Source organism: Herpailurus yagouaroundi, unplaced genomic scaffold (assembly GCF_014898765.1).
Source record: "Herpailurus yagouaroundi ecotype Mexico unplaced genomic scaffold, PumYag 196, whole genome shotgun sequence".
Lineage (NCBI taxonomy): Eukaryota > Metazoa > Chordata > Mammalia > Carnivora > Felidae > Herpailurus > Herpailurus yagouaroundi.
In genome coordinates this window covers 21947685-21967524 of record NW_024412427.1, presented here as the reverse complement: position 1 = coordinate 21967524, position 19840 = coordinate 21947685, and the positions used below count along the sequence as shown (strand labels likewise).

Genomic DNA, 19840 nt, shown 5'->3' with positions numbered 1-19840 from the left:
TGGTGTAACATAAAAAAGAAAGAGCTTGAACTCCACACCTGAAAAACAAACAATCCAGTGAAGAAATGGGCAGAAGACATGAATAGATACTTCTCTAAAGAAGACATCCAGATGGCCAAAAGACACATGAAAAGATGTTCAACGTGACTCCTCGTCAGGGAAATGCAAATCAAAACCACACTGAGATACCATCTCACGCTGGTCAGAGTGGCTAAAATGAACAAATCAGGAGACTATAGATGCTGGAGAGGATGTGGAGAAATGGGAACCCTCTTGCACTGTTGGTGGGAATGCAAACTGGTGCAGCCACTCTGGAAGACAGTGTGGAGGTTCCTCAAAAAATTAAAAATAGACCTACCCTATGACCCAGCAATAGCACTGCTAGGAAGTTACCCAAGGGATACAGGAGTGCTGATGCATAGGGGCACTTGTACCCCAATGTTTCTAGCAGCACTTTCAACAATAGACAAATTATGGAAAGAGTCTAAATGTCCATCAACTGACGAATGGATAAAGAAGATGTGGTTTATATATACAACGGACTACTACTTGGCAATGAGAAAGAATGAAACCTGGCCATTTGTAGTAACGTGGATGGAGAGTATTATGCTAAGGGAAATAAGTCAGGCAGAGAAAGACAGATACCATATGTTTTCACTCATGTGGATCCTGAGAAACTTAACAGAAGAGCAGGGGGGAAGGTAAGGGGAGAAAAAAGTTACAGAGAGGGAAGGAGGCAAACCATAAGAGACTTTTAAATACTGAGAACTGAGGGTTGATGGGGAGTGGGGGAGAGAGGAAAGTGGATGATGGGCATTGAGAAGGGCACCTGTTGGGATGAACATTGGGTGTTGTATGGAAACCAATGTGACAATAAATTACATATATATATATATATATTTTATGTATGTATGTATGTAGGTATGTATGTGTGTGTGTATGTATGTATTTATATATAAAGACCTTGGAAGGATTGTACTGCACCTGTAAACCATTTGTCAAACCTGGCTTAGGTTTGGGAGACTCTAAAATCATTTGTTAAGCTCATGCTAACAGGGAGGCTGGAAGTGGGTGCTAACTGAAGCTGATGCCCCAAGAGCATGGCCCAGGCTGTGAAAGGAGGCACAGAAGCACTCAGTCCACCAGTCCAGAGAGGGACAAACTCTGGTATCCTCTCAAGGCTGTCAGTGGAAAAAGAATCACCCATTGAAAAATGAGCTACATGCTGGTGTGAGATCTGCCCATGATCGCCATTCTGCAAAAAGCTTGCATGTAAGGAATCTGTCTAAAAACCAGCCAGAATCAGGAGACACCCATAGGCCTCAGGACAAGTCCAACACAAATCCACCCTGTCACAACACAGGGCACGAGGGACCCCTACTGGACAAAAACAGTGAAATGATTTCTGAGAATGGACTCTCAAGAGCAGAGTGGGAAGCAGACCCATAATTGGAGATTTTTTTTTTAGATCATGTTTAAAATGTGCAAAGAACTCCAGAACAAGAATAAAAGAACAACTATTTCATCATCAGTTGCAAGATGCATTTTTTTACATATTAATATTTCTGATGTTATAATGTGTTTTCACTTGTAAAATGACATTTTACAATTAATTGGAAGCATCTCTCTTTCTTAGTCATAAATAAAATAATGGTGTCTTTCAAATGATGATACCTTAGATTTGGAATTTCTTTTTGCAAAATATTATTTCAGACACGGAAAAAAGTGAGACAAGAGAGACAGACACTTTCCTGTTTTGAAACTGGTATTCGGATGCATGGATACTGTGGAGACAGATGATTAAAAAAAGAAAAAAGTAGGTCATAGAGGCCTTAGGCAGAAAAAAAAAAAGGATTTAAGAAGTTGGAATAGGTCTTTAAAAAATCTAGTCCAGTGTGTCCACTTTATAGATGAGGAAATAGATTCAGACATATGATTTATAAAACCAAGGTCACAGAGTAAAATACGGGCCTATATTTCTCTGGATTCTTAGCCAATGCTTTTAACAGGACGCTAAGTTTCCATGACCATTGAATTTCCGTGACTTACAGTCTATAACCAAGACTTTGAAACTTCCCACCATTAAATTTCCAGTTCATATATCTCATAGTCTAACCAGTTCATATAGCCAGATATAAACTACGTGAAGTCAAGGAATGTGGCCCATACAAGTGGTACAGACTTGACTTTAAAAGAGGTGTGTGAATGAATGGTACCATTCCCTGAGTGTGCAAGAATGCAGAGGCATACCCACAACCACATCCAGTTTTGGCATTCCTCACTGCTCGTTTTACAGTCCTGGAAGCCACGGATCCCTCTGAATCTAAATCCAGCCTAACAACTGGGGAAATGCTCTCACAGACTAAGAGCCTCTTCTATTTTTTTTACAGCCTCCCGGCAGGGTTACTCTTGAACTATGCTTGGCTTCCTCTTGCCTGCTGTGTTGAAGTATTTAAATTAGAGAGTCTAGTCATTCGTGTATAGTAGGATCATACTGTGACACCAGGGTAATTATAGCCAACTGGTTGACCAGAATTAAGCCAGGTATCACTGAGGGAACCTAAGAATCATAAATATAACTGGCACAGCAGAAACTTCTATGCCCTGAAAGAGAAATTCAAGTCGGTGATTTTGTCCTCTCAGCCAATTTTCTACATGTACGCTATCCCCATGTCCCAATATCATTTGTTAACATTTAATCAAAATCTCAAGTATTTTTTGGAATAACATGGGATCCCCTAGAGCCAAATATTTTGTAGGAATCATTAACATATGCATAAAAGATGGGAAGTACCCTTATGGATGATAAGTGGAATCAAAAGGACCCTCAGTTTGGATTATTTTGTGTGTTCAGGAAATTTTCACATCTTTGACTTTCATCAGTTACATTTTTTTGTTTAAAACAATGTAACAACAATTTTGCATATTGGTGTTCTCTTCATATTCCTGTATGTTAGAAGGGCTGTATTATAAGGTACAAAAGGTCTTGAACTTGGAGTCAGGCAATTCTGAGATTGAACTATAATGCCATTGCTCACCAGCTGTGGGGTCATGTGCAGAATCCGTTACCTAAGCTTCAGCTTCCTCATCTGAAAAAGGAGTGTAATGATACCAATCTCATTGGACCATACAAGGATTAGATAAGGCAGTGATGTAAACCACTACATTCACAGTTGGCACAACAGTGGTGGTTGCTATTCATATTATTATTGCTTTCCTTGTTAATTTAGTCTATTATTCTGCAGTTTGTTTTACTGGATTGTGCAATCTAGTAATGTCTGACATGCTTTCAACTACCATCTATAAAACTTAACCTGAGTTAAGGAACTCATTTTACATATTTTTCATCTTTTCAAATCTTAGAAGTATTTTACTGACCTTTTGAAATAATATTCAATATTTTATTCTTAAATCTTGATTAGGCTTATTATTTGCAAAAGAAAAAGTGAGATAATAGAATAGGCACTGTGGTTGATAGCATTTTCCAAAGACAGCTGCAAGAATATCTGCTCTTGTATAATGTGATCTTGCCACTCACCTACCCCCCTCAAACTTGGGTGGGCCTTAATCTTGCTTTGATGAATAAAATATACAGGAAATGATGATGTGCCTGTTGTGGGCACAGTTCTTAAGTTTAGCAGCTTCTGCTTTCTGCCTCTTGGAACACTGGCCCTCAGGATGCTTCATCTAAAGATTTGGCCATTGGGGCCCCTGGGTGGCTCAGTTGGTTAAGCATCTGACTTCAGCTCAGGTCATGGCCTCACAGTCAGTGAGTTCAAGCCCCGTGTCGGGCTCTGTGCTGACAACTCGGAGACTGGAGCTTGCTTCTGATTCTGCATCTCCGTCTCTCTTACCCTCCCCCGCTCACACTCTGTCTCTCTCTCTCTCCAAATATAAATAAACATTAAAAAAAAAAAAAAAAAAGACTTGGCCACCATGTTTTGAGAAGCCAAACCACATGGAAAGGCCACATGGAGGTGCTCTGGTCTGTAGACCCTAAGCTCATCAGCACAACTGCCAGCCACACAAGTGTGCCACCTTGGACAACCAGCCCAAGTGAACCTTCAGATGACTCTAGCCCCAGATGTCATCTGCCTGAAAATGCATGAGAAACTTAAGGGAGAAGCACCAACCTGAGCCCTAGATGACCTACACAACTAAAGAAATAAAGTGTTATTTTAAGCCTCTAGATTTTGGGGTGGTTTGTTTCACAGTAATAGATAATTGTAGCAGTCATCAATTAAATAATTCCAGATACCTCTGTCCTCCTAGAAACTCCCTGCCATATACAACATATGAAAAGTAAGTCATGACTGTTCTCTGGGAGTGGAGTGGAACCCATGGGTTGGACATGCAACACAAACCATCGTTATGAAGTCAGTTCCACAGGAAGCCATCTTTATTAAGCTGTCTTTATTACCGAGATTAATTCTCACAGCTTTCAGATTTTCACTTATAATATCAAGCTTTCCTAAAATCTACTCTCATTATTTCAGATATTTATAGAGTAATTGAAGAGATTTTCTGCATGTGTCTAAATTATTTAGCCTCAAACCACTACATAAATCCAAGGCAGTGTCCAATCAACATACACACAATGTAAGGCCAAAGCATTTTGCTAATCAATTTTCATACCACCTAAAGAACACTTTTCTAAAAATATTCCAAACATTTCGAAGGACCCATTTAAAATCAAACATGAGGGTTATATGGCCCTATATTATGGTTTTATGGCTATATGGCCCCAGTAGCAAATATTCATCTATTTTAAGCAAGGTTACCTTTGCTAAAATTATCTACTGCTATTCATAATTCTGGTGAACTGGTGATTTGAAGGAATTTGAACTTGAAATTTTAATATTGGCTTTGAATTTCCAGTTCATTTCATGCATACAAACCAATCATCTACCTGAGGGTCTCTACCCATGTTCCCTTCCTTTTAACTCGCCTTCTATTATCATCATTAACAACACCAACATTTATGTTTTTGTTTACAGGAAGGGATTGCCAAATGTTCTTTTTATTCCAACCCCTTGCCTTCTACAGCAAGGATTCTTTGGCTGTGAATTTCTGCTGAGCAGCTGAAGGCACAACAGGAAGGGAGATGACTCAGCCATGAAAATCTAGTGCCTAGGTAAACTAGAAGTAACACTGGGAAAAATACAAAAAAAAAAAAAAAAGATTAAAGCTTGGTGCACAAATACATCCTTGACTACTAGAAATTAAACCCTCACATTATCCAAGAGAGTCTATGGAGACAAATTCTTTCCTTTCTTATTTTAAAATTTTGGGGGCACCTGCATGGCTCAGTCATAAGCAACTGACTCTTGATTTCAGCTCAGGCCATGATCTCCCAGTTGATGGGTTCGAGCCCCACATGAGGCTCTGCGCTGATGCTGTGGAGCCTCCTTGCAATTCTCTCCCCCTCTCTTCTCTTTGTTCCTCCCCTGCTTGTACACTCACTCACTCACTCTCTCAAAATAAATAAACTCAAAAAAAAAAATTTTCTATGTGGGGCACCTGGCTGGTTCAGTTGAAGGAGCACACAACTCTTGATCTTGGGGTCGTGAATTTGAGCCCCAAGTTGGGTGTAGAGCTTAAAAATGAACTTTTTCTAAAAAACTATTTTTGTGACACTTAAGTTAAAAGAAAACCAACTTACCACTCTCTATTTCCTCTTCATTATCATCCTCTAAGATGTTAACCGGGGCAGCAGATTCTCCAGCTTCCATCATGCTTTTCAAAGCTTCAAGCTGTTCTGTCATTAAAAACAAACAGGAAGGAGATGGTGACAGGTGCTCCATCACTTGCAAAGCCCGAGCTTGAAGATCGACACTGAGAAGGAAATGTATTGTCTGGGCTCCCACTGGCTACATCCCTAAGACCGTAGCAGATCGCTGCTTGGACGTCTCAAGGGACTTGCAACAACCACACTGTCTACACAGGGTGAAGAACTAATGGAGCATGGGTGAAATGCCAAAGTTCTGGTCATAAGTTTGAGAGGAAGGCTCAGTCACTAAGAAAGATGTTAAGGCTTGGTAATAAAGGTGCGTCATTTGAATGTGATATAGAAGTGACGGAAAAGAGATGTGCACAAGCGACTGAAAAAACTTCAGGAACAAATATCTGCAAGTGACAGATCTGAGACAATTATCCTCATGTATAAAGCTCTGATAGGTCAGTAAAGATAGATGAAGTAATTTTAAAAACGAGAAAATGTGTAGAAGCATATTGTAAATGGTGATATACAAAGAAACTAGTTACCAAAAACATAAATATCAAAAAAACTCAAGTCTCATTTCCCTTCTCCTAGTCAGCCACACATACATACAAGATGGCCAACAGCCAGCAGTAAGAATATCCCTGGAAAGCAGGCATCCTCCTACATTATAGCGAGAATGTAAATTGGTACAATTTTTCTGAAAGACAAAGGTAAATCACAGTATAAAATGTGTATATGCTTTGGCCACCCAACTCTAATTGCACCAATGGATTCCAACGAGAAGCTGCGTAAATGTACAAAATGAACACGACATGTGTCTGTCACTCTCGTTTCTACAGTAATGAACATCCATCAGTTGGGACTGGTCACATGGTACCATATCCCACATAATAAATTTGTATAGTGTTTCATACATTAGAATTACAGTTAGCAAGTTGTAACTTTAGTATGAACTTAAGTATACTTAATTGGTTGAGTTAAACATAATAAAAAATCAGTATATTTAACATGATCCCACTGGTATGAAAAACGTACGCCTAAACATATACATGTGTCTATAGTACATGTACATATGTGTAAAATATTAATGTAGTGCTATTTTATTGTTTCCTTATGTTTTCCTTTGTTGTTTCATTCTCCTATGGTATTATTGCTTTTGTAATAAACTATAAGTACTATAATTTAAAATTTAGAATACCTAGGGTAAAAATACAATGCGATCATACCATTAGTTAATGCTTCACTCAATTAAGAGATGGGCTAAAAGAAAATATTTTCCAAGATTTCCAGGGAAAATGTCTACATAAAATCATTTCTCTCCCTACACACACATATATACATTCACACATTCACTCAGGATCCCTAGATATGTAAACTTCACACAGACAAACTGCAAAGGGTAACTTTTGAAGAGGACTCTAGAGCAATAAAATGATAAATGCTAGTTCCTTCCATCTCGATAAATTCTAAAATGCCTCTTTCCACTTTCTTCTCGTTTTGCCTTGGGATCACTCCAAATCCTGCATCCTATGAATGTATGAATATGCTTTTCCCACTGCAGGAACGAGTTGATGTGGAAACTGCACTTAAACGTACACATGGCCACTTTGCTATGAAAAGTATATGTAACACCACTGTGCCCCTTTCATCCCCTAAATCAGTGGTTTGAAAATTTATTTCACTCCAGACAGCTGAATTGTCCAAACACAATGAGTGTATGCCTCATTATTGATGTGTGTCTTTGACTTACTTTTTTCGACCTCAGGTTTCAGCCGTTTATTTTTGATGAGTATTTTTCTTTTGAGGTCATTGGGGGATGGTAAGGGCCTGCCTGGTTCGAGCTAGAGATAAACAGAAAAGGCTGAATTAATGATGTGCTTCACTAGTTTCATTCCCGGCCCAGAATGAGCATGGAAGCCAGTGTTATACAGCCCGATGTCCACTAGATGGCAGTCAGCACACTTTTATGTTTTCATTCCCCAGCCCCAAATAGCCTACTGCATGCAACTTTGCCCTAGACTGCAAACCGGACATCTAGTCTCCCAGAGGTATGCACAGCCACTCCGCCTTCCCCAGTGGGACCTGGGTCTGACCTGGGGTGCTGCTGGGGGAAGGGCTCCTGTTTAGCCTCAGGTCTTGCTCTTTTTATGCATTGGGTAAAGTACACGGGATCGTTGTGATAGCTGGGGTCCTAAGTGCTTTCCCAGGCAGAAGTCGAGAGGCTCCCCTGATCCCCTCAAGTGTTGGGGCTGTATTAGTAAGCCTGTTTGCTCAGTAAACGGATGCAACCCCAATACCTGGGATTGTGGTTGTGTGGGTTCAATAACAGAATCAAGAAGGAAGTGGTCTTAATTACTGAAACTTAACCTCTAATGTGGTTTCGTTTGCTTGGATTTATGTCTGCAAAGGAGATGTCCTTTCTTTTATTACCTCTGATCCACACAACTGTGCCATATCTACTCATCTATTCCCCCTTCCCCCATCCATGCATGGACATACCTACCCACCCATCCACCCACCCATGTCTTCCATGCATCCTTTCATTTTTTCAAAAGTGATTTTTCTACTACTTATTACATGCAAGGCACTGTGCCTTCCCATGTCTGTGTTGCCTCAAAGCTCTTTGCCCATATTCTGCTTGCTTCAGAAGCCTGCTGAATCTTGTCTATTCCCTAGCGATCTCTCTTGAACCTGGATATCTCTAATAAATATTCAATAGGTTGTAGGCCATCTTCCTTTTTAGCTATGGTTTTATGTTTATGCTCTATGTCTCCCACAGACATTTAGTTCAGGGAGGTCTTACTCCCACGTGTATTACCTACGCTTCCCACAACACCTTTCATGAATGTGCATGTCGTTCCATAAAGAATATGGTGGTCTTTCCATGGCAGCAAGCACCTTAGCCCAATCAGAAAAGTAAACAGAGGGTCTACATAAAACAAAAATAACATAAGGGGTGTCTGGGTGGCTCAGTGGGTTAAGCGTCCGACTCTTGGTTTTGGCTCAGGTCACGGTCTCACGGTTCATGAGATTCAGTCCCACCCTGGGCTCTGTGCTGGCAGTGTGGGGCCTGCTTCGGGTTCTTTCTCTCCCTCTTTCTCTTCCCCTTCCCCGCTTGTGCTCTTTCTCTCTCTCTCAAAATAAATAAACTATGAACCATAAAATGAAATAAAATGAAATAAAGTAAAATAAAATAAAACTAAACAGGGCTGTTTCTTAGTTTGGGTTCCCTCAGAATCACTCTCAGAGACAAGGATGTGAATATACCTGTAGATTACTTGGGCGGCAGCCTCAGGAAGGGCCAACAGAGGAGTGGGAAAGTGAAAGAAAGAAGGCAGGCACGGGGGTGTTATGAGGCAACTTATCACTGAGGGGGTCAGAGTGTGGTCCCCTGGGGAGCCCTGGCAGACGGTGCAGAACAAAGAACGTGCTGCTGAGCGGTCCCTCCTGAGGGAGGACTGAGGGGCCCAGCGGGAGGGCTGTCTGGTCTTTAGCACCTCAGGCCCATCTCTCACACAGGGGCAGAGCAGGCTCCAGTGAGCAGAGGACCACACCTCATGCAAAAAGCTGCAGGCACAAGCAGCTGCAAGTCAGGCCAGTGTGCAGGGAACAGGGAGGGTTGCAAGGATGCGGGGCAGGCAGCCTGCAGAGTCAGTAGGCTGAAGGTAATCAGGGGTGGGTGCAAAGGATGCAAATATCCTCGTGTCCTGTATTTTTTTCAGGTTTTTTTTTTTTTTTTTTTAACTACTGCAGAGTACTTTATACTTCATCCTGTTGGCTTGCTTCTACTCATACCATCTTGTGACAGTGGATTTTTACCACTTTGGAGGTTATGGACCCTTGCAAAAATGTGATGAACTCTGGAATCAAACTATATACCAAAAAAGGAAAACAAAGCAAACAAACAAACAAAAAGAAACACAAAACTGTACGCAATTTAGAATGAATTCACAGACCTCACAAAGCCTATCTGCGGGCCACAGGTTAAAAATTCTTTGCTTTCTGAAGCAATCAGCAGGTGTAAAAAGGAAACTCAAAAATGCATGTCTAACACTTTCCAAGTATTTGTTGTGGAGTTGGGACATTGGACTTCCGACTCTTGTGACTTCTTCCATCTAGGGAGTTCTCACCACAATGGTCTTCCATTTGATTTACCTGGAGAGGCTTTTTTAAAAACACCATGCTCAGGCCTTACCCAGATCAATTAACTTAGAATCTCTGAGCGGGTCCCAGGCAAAGGTATTTTTAATCTTCCTTATAGATGATCCTATCATGCAACCAACTAAAGGACAATTGCTGAGTATAGATTCTCTGCCAGGAGGCATTTTATAAAACTTTAGGACAGAGATCTCAGAAACCATAGAGACCTTGAGACCTTCCAGATTAAATTGGGCTACATGTTTATTTTATGTCTCTCTCTTCACATCTGTCTGAAGCACAACAGCTTTCTGTATCAATTAATTTAAATAAATATGAAGATCTTTAGTCCTCTAGCACTACTTGACCCTTTAGAAATGAATTTCAAAACAAATCCATTCAGGTTAGAAATACAGTTTGCTAAAAATACATACTGGATGTGATTCAAGTGCTTGTTTCAACAGGAGATCCCCAAATAGATCTTCGCAATATTTGGACATCTTGTACTGTTGATATTTGCTGGAGAGAGAGAACTGGCATTCGTAAATTCAAACATCCATTAACAGTACAAGAATAAGAGACATCCATTCCTAGATGATTAAAAACTCCCACTCTGCAAAGTGCATGCTTGTCTTCCTACGGCTAAGGAAGATGCTCTGTTATATACCACGAACTTTAACTGGTATAGTTTAACAAGTAGATTTTGCCTCCCCAAATAAGAGCTGGTACACAGAATAAAAAATGGCTTTCAAGTTCATGAAGTCTGAGATCAAGTACACTGCCAAATCTTCCAACTCAATGGAACCTTGAACAAGGTGTCCAGATCTCTGACCTTTTGTTTTTTTCCTCTTTCTTTTTTGCATAAGATCAAGTGTCCTATTTCACAAAACTGTACAGCATTTAAAAAGATGTAGAGCAGGAGTGGGGAATGGGTAGTAGATACTTAGAGGAGATTGCACCCTTATACCTGCAGTGATTTTCAAAGGAGAGAATTACAGGATATTCGGATGTGACAAACGCAGTTTCCTTGATGGCTTGAATAACATCCTTTAAAGATAAAAAGTGTAAATGAGAGAGGAGCAAACAACAACAACAACAACACAATTAAGGCACCTGAAACCATTCAGAGACCATTAATTTGAGCTTTTCAGAAAGTCAATTCTGGCAATAAGACCTGGAGAACCCATTCATCTTGCTACTTTCACACGTTGAGTCCCCTTGTGGTTCGTTAGAGCCCAGGGACCAGTTTATGGTTAATGACCCTTCCCTCCCCCCGCCCCCCAAAGCTCTCTCTGACTTTGCTAAAATTATGGGGCTAGTAACGAACAAGAAATTTCATCTAAATCACATGCTGGCTTCTTGCTTGATAATCTGGCAAGACAGGTTCAGAGTTTCCCTTTCTTGCTGAAGGGCAGGTGAGGTTTTGGTACAGCGATTTTCACAGCAGACCACTCTTTCACCTCTCCCACCTAGACAAGAAATGTATTGGTGATAACCTAAGGATTAACAGAGGCTTTTATTGGCTTTCTTCTGTGTTTGGGAGTCTGTTCTTGGCTACATTTCATTAATTTGATGAAGATTCCTGTGAACTGATGTGATATTTACAACATCCCCTGTTTCCTATTAGCCTGATGAAAGTGGTTGGAGGGGTAGGTGACCAGGAAGTGGGGGTTCTCCATGGTCAAGCAACATGTGAGGTAAAACAGGTGTTCTAGATGTCCCTCCCTGAACTAGAAGCTTGGTCATTTGAAATAACCTTTCAATGTGCTGAGCATGTCCTTCCCACAGATGGCTGGCCTTGCTCTCGGCTTTAGAAAGCATGGTTTCAAACTAATGTTTCTTTTAAAAAAAAATTTTTTTTAATGTTTATTTATTTTTGAGACAGAGAGAGACAAAGCATGAACAGGGGAGGGTCAGAGAGAGGGAGACACAGAATCAGAAACAGGCACCAGGCTCTGAGCTGTCAGCACAGAGCCCGATGCGGGGCTCGAACTCACGGACCGCGAGATCACGACCTGAGCCGAAGTTGGACACTTAACCAACTGAGCCACCCAGGCGCCCCTCAAACTAATGTTTCTACAACCAGAACATCATACTTGGTAAAACTCCCCACATTCTAACTGGCTTGTAGTTAACCACAGGGAAAATCGCATCATTCAGTTAAATGAGAAAATATTTTACAACAGTAATCTCCAGAAGTCCAGTTGAAACAATAATGCCTTAGGTTAGATAAACCAGGGAGTATTTTAGTGAGCATTCTTACTGATGTGGGAAACAAAGGCAGGAGGAAATGGCATATAAAGTTACGTTTCCTTAATACCTGCAGCCCATTGACAAATACTTGAGGCAGGCGAGTGTAACAGTTCTCCAGGAACTCCCTACTGTCCTAATGTTAATGCTTTGCTAGAGGGAAAACAACCTTAGCTTGACAATAGCTAGGCCTCCAGTATCCCATGAGTCTTCTTTAGCAAATGAAAATCCTTTGGAATCTTCCCCTTAATTTTACCTCCCCCCAACTTCCAAGTATGTAATCGCTCTCTCTTCATGGTCCAGGGGGCAGCTCTTTCTGCCCATGGGTACTGTTCATGTACTTGAATAAAATCACCTTTTTTGCACCCAAGATGTCTCAAGAATTCTTTCTTGGCTATTGGCTCTGAATCCCACCACCACTCCAAAACCTCATCACTTATGGCTAAGGTGGCTCATTAATTATTCTTGCTTAAAGTCTCTTCCTGGTAAAAATGTCTATGACCTTGATTGTCCATTTGAGCTGAGCAAGAATTACTCCTTGAGGAGAATTTTGGCTCTTTTCACGGGTTCTCCTTTGCTCACCTCCAAACTGAAAGGAAATAGCCTTCTTTTTAGCTAAGCTTCCTTATTGGGCTCCTTAAATCTCTAAAGAAGACATCAACCCTTCCCAATTTGGTTGGCTGTGCAAACTCATGGCTTCCCACTTGATTATACCCTTGGTACTTCTCAGGGAGTGTAATTCCTTCTCACGGAGCATAATCTTGAATTCACTGCTGCTCAAAATTCACCAGCATCTGACTAAGAGAAATGGTGTGCATCAAGTTATGGGTATAGGGACTAGGCATCTGTTTTTATAAATACCTCTGGTGATTTTCCATACGTAAGCAGAGTTGAGAACCAATGCTGCAGATGTTGAAATAACTATTCCAAATTACACCAAACTGACAGAGATGGATGTACCTGAATATTGGCCAACCACAGCACTGGCCAACTATGGAATTTCATTTTTTTAACTTGTCCTTTGGCAGGCTATCAATGGAGCACATTAAGGAGCATTCTAAGAAACCAACCTCCAAACTGTACAGAGAAATCACCAGAAGGCCAATACTGAAATGCCTGTTTATGTAACTGTAGATTCTCCTCTTTGAGGGCCCATGGGGAAAAGTCTTCTCTCTGGCATCAGGACTGGGAACAACTTCTTTGGACCAACAGCCCTGTTTCTATTTTCTGAATCTTGTGAATTATGTTTGTCTCCTTGCACTGAATTCTAGAAAGTTTGGGGCCCATTTGTGGTATGGTTTGGCAGTTTATAAGACTTATTATTGAGCATTCATAAACTCTAACCTCATTTACTTTCTTACTCTTATAGGCACTATTTAGAATCTATTTTATTTTCTGTATTCTATTTAGTTTTTATGCCAATTTTAAGTCCTTCAGAAATAATGCAAAGTAAGCAAGAAAACAGAAAAGAAAATGAAAGACTTTTTAAAGTAATTAGAATCAGGGGGATGCTGGCAGAGAAAACTCATTATGTAGGACCCTCATGGTGTTATTAAGTAGAGAAAGCATTTCTTCTTGACTTTCTCTTCAAAACCAGAGGAAAGGAATATGAAAGTAAAATGCTTCAGAAAATGAATAATTTGTGTTCTCCACTTCATCTATTTCTACAATAATCTGGAAAAGACTACAGCTATGTGATTTTAAAACTTACCTTAAAAAGGATATCCGTACACATTGCTTTTCCATGAGTTATTATTGGTTCCTGGTCTTCACCTTTTCCATCCCAACAGTCAAGTTCAACACACCTGGGCAACAGAGTGAAATTACAATATTGAACCCTTACCATAAAACAATGTGTGCAAACTGAAAGAACAGACATCAAAATAAGTTGTTTTCTTATATAAGTAGAAAATGGAGGGCACCTGGATAGCTCAGTCAGTTAAGCATCTAACTCTTGATTTCAGCCTAGGTCATGATCTCCTGGTTCATGGGTTCAGCCCCACATCAGGCTCTGCACTGACAGAATGAGCCTGCTTGGGATTCTCTCTCTTTCTGCTCTTCCCCTGCTTGCATGCTCTCTTTCTCTCTCAAAATAATAAACTTAAAAAATATGTAAGTAGAAAATGGAATGAAATAATATGATTATTTCACGGAGTTTTTGGGTTAAAATCACATTGTATTCTGTACTGAGTTGGTGTCATTTAAAAGGGACTGTCAGAGATTAAGACAAACTTGAGATACAACAATCAGTGGGGGAATGAAATTCCAGTTGTGACAAAGCTACAACAAAGGACAGTTGGGAACAGCTGGGGACATCTGAGTATAGGCTAGGTTTTAAATGATGTGAAAAAATAATTTTTAAAATTTTGTTAGATGAAATGATACTGCTTTGGCCATGAAAGAAAATGTTTTGTCAGGTATTCAGAGATAGAAGTGGTGATGTAGGTAATTTCTTGTAGAATATTTCCAAACACAAAAAACTGTCATGAAAAATAAAGTACTAGCTATTGATAACCAAAAAAAAATTATAATGTAACTGCGCTTCTTATTTTTCACCTTCAGCATTATTGCCGTATTTTAAACCTCAAATATTTGCCAATTTCTATAAAAGGGAAAACCATTTTCAATAATATTCTCAGAGAATGGCATTTTAGAACTTTTAACATTAAGTAAAGCTAAATCTGCTACTGCTTCTGGCCATAAGAAACTTAGCATGACTTCTTAAAATAGGTTTTTTTTTTCCTTCAATTTTGAGGGGGATATTTATTTATTTATTTATTTACTTTGAGAGAGAGAGTGCACAAGTTGGGGAGAGGAGCAGAGGGAGAGGGAACCAAAGATGTAGACAGAGTCTTAAGCAGACTCCATGCTCAGTGGAGAGCCTGACACAGGACTTGATCCCATTACCCTGGGATCATGACCTGAGCTGAAGTCAAGAGTCAGACGCTCAACTGACTGAGTCACCCAGGTGCCCCTTGAGGGGGGGATATTTAAAAATTTATAGTAAAAAATATCTTTTGGCCCATAGGAGAATTCCAGAGCTTTCTGGAACAGAGATTATCTGTTCTTTTTCAAGGTTACATGACCAACGTAATCTATTAAAGAAAAGGAAAAATGTCCGAAATTTTCACGCTGAACAATACTTCCTATTTTTTAGAAAAAAAGAAATTAAATGGAAAGCCATCATATTAAAAAAAAAAAAAAAAAAAAAAAAAAGAGGCGTCCTGAGGTTCTGACCTGCAACCAGCCAGGAGAACCTGTCTGTACATTTCTACGGAAGACTTTCCACCAAACTGTCGGCCAGTGAGATAGGTGTTATGGGAAGAACTGATGAAGTAGTGGGCCAGAGGATGGTCCATTTCTTGGTAAAGTTCTAAACGATCCAGGAAGACAGGGGCATTTTCATCTGACATCAGATATCTGCAAAACCCATCGCTTGATATGAGGCCTAGGGGAAAAAACAAGAGTTAGTAGACATATGGCTCTGAAATACAGAGTTGAGACAGCTTGAACAGGAGTAAAAACTTCTTCTTAGTCTCTTCCCCAAGGACCTTCATCCTTCAGAACTTGAACAAAGCTGCACACTACAAGGAACCTAATGCATTCCACAGGCAGGTGGCTTTTGTAGGTATGACGGCAGAAGCACACGGTTCCCTAAGCACAGAAGCACAGCTCCAGGTGTGGCGACCAGGGGTCAAGGGGACCTTTATCAGTTCTGCTTCTATCATGCACGCCTTATGTTCCTGGGTCTCAACCTCCTCTTCTGTCAAATGGGCATAAATACTGACCACACCTGCTTTCCAGGATTGTCCTGAATGGTAAATGAGAATACCTACAAGAGGGGCTCCTAAAGAAGTAGAAAATATACAACTGTAGGGCACTACTGTTCTCACTGGACTGGAGATGAAATTAATGGCCTCTCTGGGTTTAAACAATTCATTTCTCCTACAAAATAGGGTGTGGGACTGATGAGAAGAGTACGCAGTAGGCATTGAAATATTGCCCCAAGAGCCCCATTGTTCATTTCAGTCACACTTTTCTGATATAGGGCAGGTCCCTGTGGTCTTCTCAGGAGAAGCAATTTATATTTCTGCATCACAGGGTGCCTGGGTGGCTCAGTCCATTAAGCGTCCGACTTCATGATCTTGGAGTTTTTGAGTTCAAGCCTCGCATTGGGCTCTGCACAGACAGCATGGAGGTTGCTTGGGATTCTCTCTGCCCCTCCCTCACTTGGGCCCATGCATGTGTGCACACACACTCTCTCTCTCTCAAATAAACTTAAAAAACAAAACAAAACAAAACTCTCTCCATCTCTTACCCTGTCAACCATCAACTGCCTCAGCTTTTTGTTTATAGCTAAGCATTTGCAAATTATGAACTGATTTCAGGCTTGCAAAAAAGAACATAATAATAATGTATTAAATAATAAATAACTATGGACCCTTACACCACAGCTTTGTAACATTTTACCTTACTTGCTTTACGTTTCTCAGAGGAATATATAATTACAGATGCCTTTGCAGCACCCTGTGTCCCTGTTCTCCATTCCAGTCCCTCTTTCTGCTCCCTTGCAGACAACCACTTCCTTTTTGTATTTAACATTCTTAAAATGGCTTTGTAACTTTACTACATATGCATTTATTCTAACAATGGATAGCTGTGAATATTTAAAAACTTATATAAAAGACATTTTATTATTTGCATATGCAACTTGCTCTTTTTATATTTTCTTGAACTTATTCAGCTCTTGAGGCTTTGTTTTTCCCTGAATAACACAGTAGTGTGTATAGTAGTAGTACGTTGTGGTGGGCACGTGTAACGCATGGTAGGTCCGTGTATGAATATACTAGTTCATTGTCCATTATTCTGTTGATGGATATTTAGGTAATTTCTAACTATAAAAACATACTACAATAAAAATTTGTGCAGCCCTCCTTGGGCACACAGCTGTTCTAAGAGCAAGTACTTTTTTGAACTGTCAGCACAGAGCCCGACGCAGGGCTTGAACTCACGAACAGGAAGATCACGACCTGAGCCAAAGTCGGAGGCTTAACCGACTGAGCCACCCAGGTGCCCCCTAAGAGCAAATACTTTTTAAGGCACTGAGACAGTGATGGGAGGAACAGACAAGTCCTGCCTTCATGAAACATATTATGGGAAATAAATTAACAAATAAGTATAAGTATAATATAATGTTATGCAAGTGTTAGAAGGAAACAGAAAGCAGGGAATGAAGGTGATAAAGAGTGACCAGGATGCTCTATTAGATACATGGCTAGCAAAAGCCCTTGTGAGGTCACATTCACAGATAGGGAGCAAGCCACATGCACATCTTGGGGAATGCTATCCCAGGTAGAAGGATCAGCAAATGCAAAGACCTTGATGTAGGAGTGTGTGACTGAGGGGACAGGTAGCTGGGAACGAGGCTGGAGAGGAAGCCAAAAGCTACATTGGTTGGACTTAAGTCTTTGCTAAGTACTTTGAATTTTTTTTTAATGTTTATTTATTTTTGAGAGAAAGAGAGAGAGTGTGAGCAGGGGAAGGGTTAGAGAGAGTGAGACAGAATCTGAAGTAGGCTCCAGGCTCTGAGCTGTCAGCACAGCTGACACAGCTGTGGCAAACACAGCTGTGTTAAGCACAGCCCCGATGCGGGGCTTGAACCCGTGAACCAGGAGATCATGATCTGAGCCGAAGCAGACACTTAACCGACTGAGCCACCCAGGTGCCCCTTTGCTAAGTACTTTGGATTTTACTGTGTTGGGAAGCCTTTGGCAGGTTCTGAAGAATGGAATAATGTGATTGGATTGAGTTTTTAATTTTTTTTTCAACGTTTTTTATTTATTTTTGGGACAGAGAGAGACAGAGCATGAACGGGGGAGGGGCAGAGAGAGAGGGAGACACAGAATCGGAAACAGGCTCCAGGCTCTGAGCCATCAGCCCAGAGCCTGACGCGGGGCTCGAACTCATGGATCGTGAGATCGTGACCTGGCTGAACTCCGACGCTTAACCGACTGCGCCACCCAGGCACCCCTGGATTGAGTTTTTAAAGGTTTAGTCTGGCTGCTGTGTGGAGCATAAACTCTATGCCACTGAGTAGAAAGAAGACTAGTTAAAAGTCAACTGGCATTGTCTAAGAGGACATGATGTAGGCTTGGATACTCTGATGAAGGCAGAGATGGTGAGAAGTGATTTATTCAGGACTTATTTTGAGGCTAGATCTTGTAGGTTTTGCTGATGGATCAGAAGTGATGTGAAAGAAAAAAGTCAAGTAAGATTCCACGAATTTGGGGTTGAAGATTTGGGTGAATAATGGTACCATTTTCCAGGCTGAGAAAGGAACAGGTCTTTGGTCAGGGAGAATCAAAACACATTGTACATATACATTTGAAAGGCCCATTTGGTATCTGAATGGAGATTTCCATCATAGGTCTGTAGCTGAAGTCAGAGGTTATGAGTGGAGAATTTGAAAGCTATGTGTGTACAAGAAACGTAAGCTATTGGCCTGGATGAGTGCACTTCCTCTGACATCCAGGGCTGGGAAAGATATGGGTGATTCTCTATTGTACATACCTGGAGGTGGAAAGGCTGGGAGGGAGGAGTAGCCTATCTTCTATTTTACAATTATTGCCAAAGTATTATTCTAGCTGGTTATTTGGACCAATTTACATTCCTCCCAGAAGTTTATATCTAAGAATGCCTTGTGCACCACATTCTCAATCATACTTGATAATGACAGACTTTAAACTTAGATTCTGTCATTTGTGAAATGATGAAGCAATGAGTTTTAGATGTGTCAATGTAATTTCATGGACTTCTAGGACTTTAGAAATAATGAAAGACACATCTCTAGCATAACATTTATCACACTGCCAAGGAACTGCTGGGCCTTGTCCTTCAACAGACCACAACTGCCTTACTTACTTTTGAATCCTCAACATCTGGCACAGTGCTTGGCACCCAGTCAGCCCTCTATACACTTTAAGAAATGAAGGCAGAGGGGCTAAATACTAGTTGAATGACTGAATGAACCCTGACAAGTTACAAGCAGAGAAGCTGAGACCCAGGAATATAGTCCCTTGCTCAAGGTCACATAGTGACAGGGTAACAAGAATCAAATCAAAATTGCAAGGGCTGTATTTTCTATCAAGGCACCCCTCATTTTACTTTAATTCCATGTGATATAGCAGAAATGATAATACTCAGAAAACTGTCAGAGAGGTAAGTAACGAAGCACTCTTGCTGAAAGTAGGTATTTGGGGCCTTAGCAGAAAGTTTAAGTGTACATCTTCAATCAAGGGAAAACTCTATTGACTTGGAAAAATATCCAGGGTGGGCAACGGGGTGTGGTGGGCCAGCAAGGGTATCCACAGGTTTTATGTGGGTCCAGAGAATATACAAACCTTTCAGTCACATTCACTGAGATACAAAGAAAAAAAAGAACTAATGGAGGCCATGATACTCATGGGCACATGGGAGGGAAAGAACTTGAATCTGAATCTCTTTTCAACTCTTTACTGGGACACAAAGCTGAGGCTCTAGCTCAGGCATCTCTTGTCTCAGGATTTCCTGTCCAGTTAAATTAGCATCATCTCTCCCGTCCTTGGAGGGTGCTTCCCACTGCTATGAGATGGATCTTAAATTTCCTGTCCATGCCTTTTCTTTGTCAAATATTGGAATGGACAGCACACTGTTTCCAATGTTTCACTAGAGGAGGCAAACGTTCAGAAACCC

At 40.7% G+C, this 19840-nt stretch overlaps 1 protein-coding gene across 13 annotated transcripts in view; it reads right to left on the bottom strand.

Annotated features, from left to right (window-relative positions):
• PLCB4 (phospholipase C beta 4) overlaps positions 1-19840 on the bottom strand; it is a 419941-nt gene that overhangs the window by 77297 nt on the left and 322804 nt on the right. For all 13 annotated transcript variants that reach the window (XM_040447668.1, XM_040447674.1, XM_040447664.1 and 10 more), the window contains 6 exons: positions 15347-15557; positions 13821-13914; positions 10827-10906; positions 10294-10378; positions 7473-7563; positions 5663-5758 (listed from right to left, as the gene is read on the bottom strand). In XM_040447668.1, the coding sequence (XP_040303602.1) occupies positions 5663-5758; positions 7473-7563; positions 10294-10378; positions 10827-10906; positions 13821-13914; positions 15347-15557 (657 nt within the window). The remainder of the gene's footprint in view (positions 1-5662; positions 5759-7472; positions 7564-10293; positions 10379-10826; positions 10907-13820; positions 13915-15346; positions 15558-19840) is intronic.